Genomic DNA, 8,161 nt, shown 5'->3' with positions numbered 1-8,161 from the left:
AAGAAGTTACACGACTCTACCACAAGGTAACATCAGATGAAAGGATGAGTCTATATGAGCAGGAGACCATGCATGGATATGTTAATAAAAAAGCATCGAGATGATAGTAACATTGATCAGCAAAGCAGTATATTACGGACCAATAATGGGATAACTAACTTCGACTTTGAAGGGTATGTGTTTGCAATCCAGGAACAGGAAATATCAACAAAGTACCTGATGCATAAAATGTATAGAGACGCAGGAAAAGCAGCAAAATGTGATAACCGATGCAGACTTTGTGTAGTTAAGACCGAAGATATCACCCACATCATAAGCAGTTGTTCGAAAGTGTCATCATGGTTGTATCTACCGATGAGACGTGACGTTGTAGCTGGGGCACTATATGATGAAATCCGTCGGAAAGATAACCTCGAGGACAAAGAAATAACAACCCACAGTATGATAGAAGCCATAGCCACTCATAATAAAAAAAGGAGTTCTGGCGGAATGTACCAGTGAAGACCTCAATAAAATGTAAACACAATAGACCTGATATAATGATTTGGGATAGAGAAACTGTGTACAGTTGTGGAAATTAACTGCCCGGTGGATGTTGATATAAAGCTGAAGATCAGTGAAAAAGAGAACACCTATGCTGAACTATTGAGAAATCTGCAGTTACTCTATCCAGATTACAACTTCAGGTTTATACCTGTAATTATTGGGTCACTGGGATATGTAACACGTTGCCTAAATACCAATCTTGAGAAATTAGGCTTCTCAGAACCAGAAAGGAGAAAACTGATTCGAAGACTACAGATCCAATTCATCACTGGGACTGTAAAAATCTGTAAAACTTTCCAGAAGTTTATCATTTAAATATATATGAGCCTGTCTAGATATGTAATTATATGCATGAGAAGACATACATAAAACATACATACATACAAACAAACAAACAAACAAAAATATTCTGTTGTTGATCTTGAAATTCCAATGAAGGAGTCTTGGATCAAGGTTAGAAACCGGCTCTTTCTCTATTGGCAAGAAATCTCGAAATAAAACTGAATAAAGACAATATTACCATACAAACGTACGTACGTACATGCATTCATACAAACGATACATACATACATACATACATACATACATACATACATACAACGTACGTACACGTGTGTATGTATGTATGTATGTATGTATGTATGTTTGCATAAATCCGGTATACGCAACTGAAATCAAAATAGCCATCTATGTATCACATTTAAAGTATGTACACAGTTGATAGGCAAATCACTGCAGTATTTTTCCTGAGATAACACCTCTTACAGATGTGCTGTGCTAAAAACAATATATATGAGAAAGAGGGGAAAATTTATCCCAACAAAATCCAGCGGGAACTCCCCGGATCCATTTCAACGTTTTGGGTCTTTTCAATGACGCGTACTCGTAGCCAGTCACATGCTCCGACGAGCATTCACCGTGTCTGAGAGACGTAAAACAGATTAAAACATTTACCGATGTTGCCAATTGTGAGATTTAATTCTGTGACTTACCTTTCTTTTGCATCTAAGAAGGCTTTGGCGAAGGGATTGTGTTTAATTTTCAGTGATGTGATCTGAAAGACACCGAAATACAGACTTATGAAACCATACCCTTAATCCATAAACTAATCAAAGGTGATTAAAATCAGGGATTGATTGGTTTGTAAATATGGAAACAGCCCACGGGCAAATGGCGTAGTGGTTAAGAGCGCGGGCTACTAACCCCAAGATTCCGAGTTCGATTCCAGGCAGTGACCTGAACAACAACAACAACAACAATAATAATAATAACAACAACAACAATAATAATATTAATAATAATGGATGATGATAATAATAATAATGAAAATAATAATAATAATATAATAATAATAATAATAATAATAATAATAATAATAATAATAATAATGATGGTGGCATGCTCTGCTCGCTCACTCAATAATAATAATAATAACGATAATAATAATTTTCAACTAGCAATAACCACGCCTCGGATAACCCTCGGATAATAACATCGAAAAATACCTTAGGAATGAGAACCCAGTGTTCGAAATTTCCCCAAGACACCTTATGAAGGCTGGAGGGTATATCAGCCGAAACGTTGTGTTAACAACAAACAAGATGAGGACAAATATCCATCAAATGTAAATAATGTAAATAATAAGCATTCTTTTATTTGTTTTAGTCATTTGACTGCGGCCATGCTGGAGCAACGCCTTTAGTCAAACGAATCGATCCCAGAACTTATTTTTTGTAAGCCGAGTACTTATTCTATCGTTCCTTTGTCGAACCTCTAAGTTACAGGGACATAAACACACCAGCCTCGGTTGTCAAGCGATGGCGGTGGGACAAACACAGACACACAAACATATACATACACACACAAACACACACACACACACTCACACACACACACACACACACACACACACACACACACACACACGCACACACACACACCACACATATATAGGATGGTATTCTACACGGTTTCCATCTACCAAATCCACTCCCAAGGCTTTGGTCGGCCTGAAGCTATAGCAGAAGACATTTGCTTAAGGTGCCACGCAGTGGGACTGAACCCGAAACCACGTGATTAGTAAGCAACCTTCTTACCCCACAGCCACTCCAGCTGTTTCTATTGTTTCCTATTGTTTCATGTTTCTTGGATGAAGAATAAAACACTGAATAAAGCTCCTTTCCTTTAATGTTGGGTTTTATTTTGTTCACATTTTCCTCTTTTATTTATTTATTTTACTGGAAAGGTAAGGACTCTATCAACCCCAAAAACCCCTTCACGTATTACCGCCTTAAGAAGAACTATTCTACTAAATAGAAACCTAGTATTGTCTTTTATAGTTCTACTCGTTCTGCCATACTCATTGACCTCCTCCTGCTCACCTTCGGTCCATTTAGATGAGGAATACACGCCTCATAGCATCGACAGTCACTTTCTCCATTCAAGAATTCCAGCTCCATACTTTAATAGCGAAACTGCCCTCAAGTTGACCGCTTCTATGATACTTTCCGCATTCAATCTGGATTTTATAAATCTCCAGAAGGTTGGAGACTTACTCATCGTTTATGGCGTTCTTTAAATTCTTTGGTCGCTCTAAGATCCCTCTGTCAATATGTTAAAGAGATGAGGATTTCATTAAAAGACCGACATTTTGATCAGAGAAATACCAGATGGCGGTACCCGTAATATTTCATCAACTTGATAAACAGCATTTACCCCGCTTTTTCCCCCCGATTTCCTTTTCTCTCCGTTTATTTCGTTCTTCTGTCTCGTTCGTCCGCCCATCTATCTATCCTTCTCTCTCTCTCTCTCTCTCTCTCTCTCTCTCTCTCTCTCTCTCTCTCTCTCTCTCTCTCTCTCTCTCTCTCTCTCTCTCTCTCTATCTATCTATCTATCTATCTGGGAACGTCTCGTCCTTTATTCTTAGTGGGGGATTGGAATGCTACCTTGGACACGCATGTAGACTACGTGGGTAGAGACAGGAATAGACGGGGATGCAAATGCCTCAGAGACCTGCTCAACTGTCTGACAGGTTTCGACTAGACCACTAAATTACAGGGATTTAAACATACCAACACCGGTTGTCAAGTGATGGAGGGCGGGCTGGGGTGAGGAGGCAAATACAGATGCAAAGACAAACACGCAAACATGTACATATGTTTATATGTGTATATGTGTATATATATGTGTGTGTGTATATGTATATATATATGCATATATATATATATATATATATATATATATATATATATACTACAAGCTTCTTTCAGTTTCCGTCTACCAAATCCACTGACAAGGCTTTGTTCGGCTCGACGCTACAGTAGAAGACTCTTACCCAAGTTGCCACGCAGTGGAACTGAACTCGGATCCACATGGTTGGGAACCAAGCTTCTTACCACACAGTCACGCTTGCGCCTATATATACAATAAATTTTACATGTATATATGTATATACATATGCATGCATATATATATATATATATATATATATTATATATATATATATATATATATACCCTCCTCACCGGCACCCATCATCGACCCTATCGCATCATTAACTCCTTCACTTGCATCTCCAGCAATATCATCTATGCATCTCCTGCTCTCTTGACCATTCCCTAACATCGGACAAACGGGGACGCCGCTCTTGGCTGACCGGTTCACGGAACACCTCCGGACATCTGTGCCTCGGCAATGACACTCCAGTCTCACGCCATTTCCGCTCCACCGGTCACTCCTTGCACAACACCTGTCTGTGTTCGGATTGTCCTTGACAGAGGTCATCCGGCCCCGCTTGCGCCGTGAACAGGATTAATCTTCTCTCTTCGACTGTTTAGCCATTGCCATTTGGGCTCAACTCTCCACCCTTTTCATTAACCTATCCCCCCCTTTTTTTTCATCTAACCCCTTTTAATCTAACCTCCCCCCTTTTTCATCTAACCACCTCCCCGACTCCTACTTCACGCCTACATCTTTTCACCCCCACTCTCTTTCCCTCTTCTTCCCTCTTTTCCTCTTCTCCCTTCTCTCTTTCTCTCTGCTCCCTCACTCTCCCCTCTCTCTCTCCCCTTCCCCTCCCCTCTCCTTTCCTCCTCCTCCCCCTCTCTTCTCTCCTCCTCTCTCTCCTCTTCTCCCCTTCTCTCCTATCTCGCCTCACATACCCACCTTCCCCTCTCCCCATAAACCCACCCACCCCTACTCCACCTTCCATACCCTTCCTATTTCGCCCCATATACCTCACCCCTATCCCTTACCTCTCCCCCACATACTTCACCCCTATGCCACACCCTTCCCCCCACATACCTCACCTCTAACTCCACCATCTAATTACCCACAACCCCTACTCTACCCCAACCCCTAGCCGAACCCACACCCCACCTGTGCTTTCCCTACGCTCGCCTCCCCCACCTGTGCTTTCCCCACTCTCGTCTCCTCCACCTCCCCACAACATCACACCACACTACACTACACCATACAACGTTACACATCACATCACAACACACCACCCACACACCCACAACACACCATCCACACAACCATCCCCACATCTTTACACCTACACATACATACACATATCACATCACAACACACCACCCACATACCCACCCCCACACCCACACGTCCACACCACCAGCCCTCTTTCACACGCACATACATACTCTCTTATATACACACACGCACCTTTGTGTTGGGGGCACCTTCGTATTGGAAGTCACTTGACCCTGTTATCTCCCCTACTGTCCCTCTCGCATCTGACCATTCTGTCCGAAGTCAGACGCCATGATAGATCGTTAGCTACTACACGCATTTTTTTCTCTCCTTGTTTCTCTCCTTGTTTTTTCCTGAGTATCTTTCTGTGGAAGAGCGTAGGCTCGAAACGTAAAAGACTTTTTCTATTCCTGTGCGTTATACTAATACATTTGTTTGTTTGTACACCACATGCCTTCGTCTTTGTCGTAAACTTACCTTTATATATAATATACTATATATATATATATATATATAGATATATATATTATATATATATATATATATGTATGTATGTATGTATATATATGTATATATGTATATATATGTATATATATGTGAGTATATATATATATATATATATTATATATATATATATATATATATATATGTATGTATGTATATTATGTATATATATGTATATTATATGTATATATGTATATAATGTTTTATATATACATAAACACACACACACACCACACACACACACATATATATATATATATATATATATATATATATAGATAGATATAGATATAGATATATATCTAGATATGGCTATATATCCATAGATACGCATAAGCCTATGAGTGTATGTATTTTTCTTTCTCGCACACACGCACTCACACGTCATGAACATCATCGTCCTATCTGCTCTCACACACACACTCCCTCTCTTTCTCACTCCTTCTCACTCTCACTCTCTCTCTCTCTTTCTCTCTCGCTCTCTCTCACTCTTATTCTCGTTATCCTTTCTTAATTAAATCTTCAATTTGCCTAGAAAATAGATCTTTACGTTTTATGAACAGTCTAAACAAACAGAAACCTCGCGAAACCCCCGGTATGCGGATTAATTAGGGGGCGAGGAGTGCGGGTAATCTTTTTTCACTATACTTAAGCCATCTGGCGGCAGAGAAGAAAGATCAAAGAGATTTATTTTATTTATTTCTACTATTTAATGAATTACATTCGAAATTAAAACTGTTTGGTCTCATATTAGTTGAGGGGTGCTGGAAGGGAGTGGGTGAGGCGATGTTGGTTGGTTTGGGATTTGTGTGAACCAGAAGGATTCTTTGAAACAGGTGTTTCGTGGGTGACCAGATTTTTTTAATTCTAAGCACCCCCACCACCACATTCTCTAATTTCTCATACGCACACACTCTTGCCTGTGTATATAAACATACATGCATACATATGTATATATAATGCGCGTGTGTGTGTTTGTGTGCGTTTGTTTGTGTGTGCGCGCGTGCAGATGTATATGTATGTATGTATGTATGCCACTTCTATATTTAATCATTTAAAATTCTTCCTCTGAGTAAGGAGCTGGCTTCTAACAAAGGCACAAAGTTCCATCATTGGAAGGTAGATAAGGAAAACGTCACATTTTAAACTTGAGAAAAGTCTTGCAGAGTTTTTACTGTTCCGCTGGCAGATTGTATTTGCAATGTGCTAGTTAGTTGGTTGATTTATTTTTCTGAAAATCCAAGCGCCCCAATTATTGTTGGTACAAATGTAAATTTGTAATCCGGGTAGAGAAGCTGGAGGTTTCGAAGCAGTTCTCCATAATTATCGTCTTTCTCTTTCAAAGAGATATTCACATCAGCAGGACAGCTGACCTCTATGACTTATTCTTGTCTGTCCCAAGCAACAATATCCGGCCTATCATTTTTACACTTGATAGATGTTTTAATGGGAATGTTCCACCAATAGTCCTTGTGCTGTTATTCGTGTATGTATTCAATAACAGGGAGATTCTTTATATTTATTCCAGGGCAATCTTTTTTCTGAATGGCATTGCATATTGTTTTTGCGACGACATGGCGGCGTATGGGGAGGCAGATGACATCTCCAAAATGCCTTCAGTTTTCAACTGATTCTTTTCCTCTTATCCCTCAATGCCAAACGACTGAGAAGGCGGCTCGTTAGCAATATCGACGTTGTTCATTTGTTTAATTGAACCAATCAACATCAGTTTTCTGATTTTGGCAATGTGGCGTTGACATTTCTTGAAATCTCTAAATTTTTGCATCTCTTGTTTTTTTTTTTTAGTTATTAGATCGCGGCCAGGCTAGGGCATCGCCTTGAACAATTTTTAGTCAAATGAATCAACCTTAGTGGATGTTTATTTATTTTTTATTCTTGGTAATTATTTTCTCAGTCTCAAAGTTACGGGTACGTAAACACACCAACACCGGTTTTCAAGCGGTGGTGGGGACAGAGATACAAAGACATACACAACACACACATACATACAAATATGAGTGTGTGCGGCGTATATATATATATATATATATATATATGCCGAGCTTCTTTCAGTTTTCATCAACGAAATTCACTCACAAGGTTTTGATCAGCCAGAAGTGATAGTTGAAGACACTCACCCAAGGTACCATTCAGTGGGATTGAACCTAGAACAGTGTGACTGGGAAGCAAACTTCTCGCCACAAAACCACGATTTGTCAATGAAGAGATTTTCTCTCAAGCAAAAATCAGAACGTCATACCTTTCTACGGCGTTAAGACGAACTTGTGGGATTTTCTACAGCATGTCCCCAACCCGTCCACCCCTCATTGCCTACACAATAATCTCCACCGTCCGCTATAACTGTTGTCTACCACCACCAATACCCAACACCCCCAGCACCCACAACAATCACTCCCACTCCCACCAACCCTCTACCTCCGCCACCATCCCCTCCAGTTGACATACACAACCGCAGTTTGTTTTATATCTTGTTTATTTGATTAAGAATCTACTTTGTTGTCATTGTATAATAACTGAAGGGGCAACGGATAAATCTTGAGGAATATTATTACACTGGTCAACAAAATCTATTATTCTCATTATGGAAGCAAACCAACTTTCA

The 8,161-nt window shown here is 39.7% G+C and overlaps 1 protein-coding gene across 1 annotated transcript in view; it reads right to left on the bottom strand.

Annotated features, from left to right (window-relative positions):
• Positions 1-1,534: 1,534 nt before the first annotated feature.
• The window catches only part of LOC115232307 (T-box transcription factor T-like), a 20,863-nt gene continuing 14,236 nt past the window's right edge, over positions 1,535-8,161 (bottom strand). Inside the window, exon 3 of the mRNA XM_029802127.2 lies at positions 1,535-1,600. Coding sequence (XP_029657987.2) covers positions 1,535-1,600 — 66 coding nt within the window. The remainder of the gene's footprint in view (positions 1,601-8,161) is intronic.

Source organism: Octopus sinensis, unplaced genomic scaffold (genome assembly GCF_006345805.1).
Source record: "Octopus sinensis unplaced genomic scaffold, ASM634580v1 Contig20293, whole genome shotgun sequence".
Lineage (NCBI taxonomy): Eukaryota > Metazoa > Mollusca > Cephalopoda > Octopoda > Octopodidae > Octopus > Octopus sinensis.
This window is presented reverse-complemented; position numbering and strand designations above follow the sequence as displayed.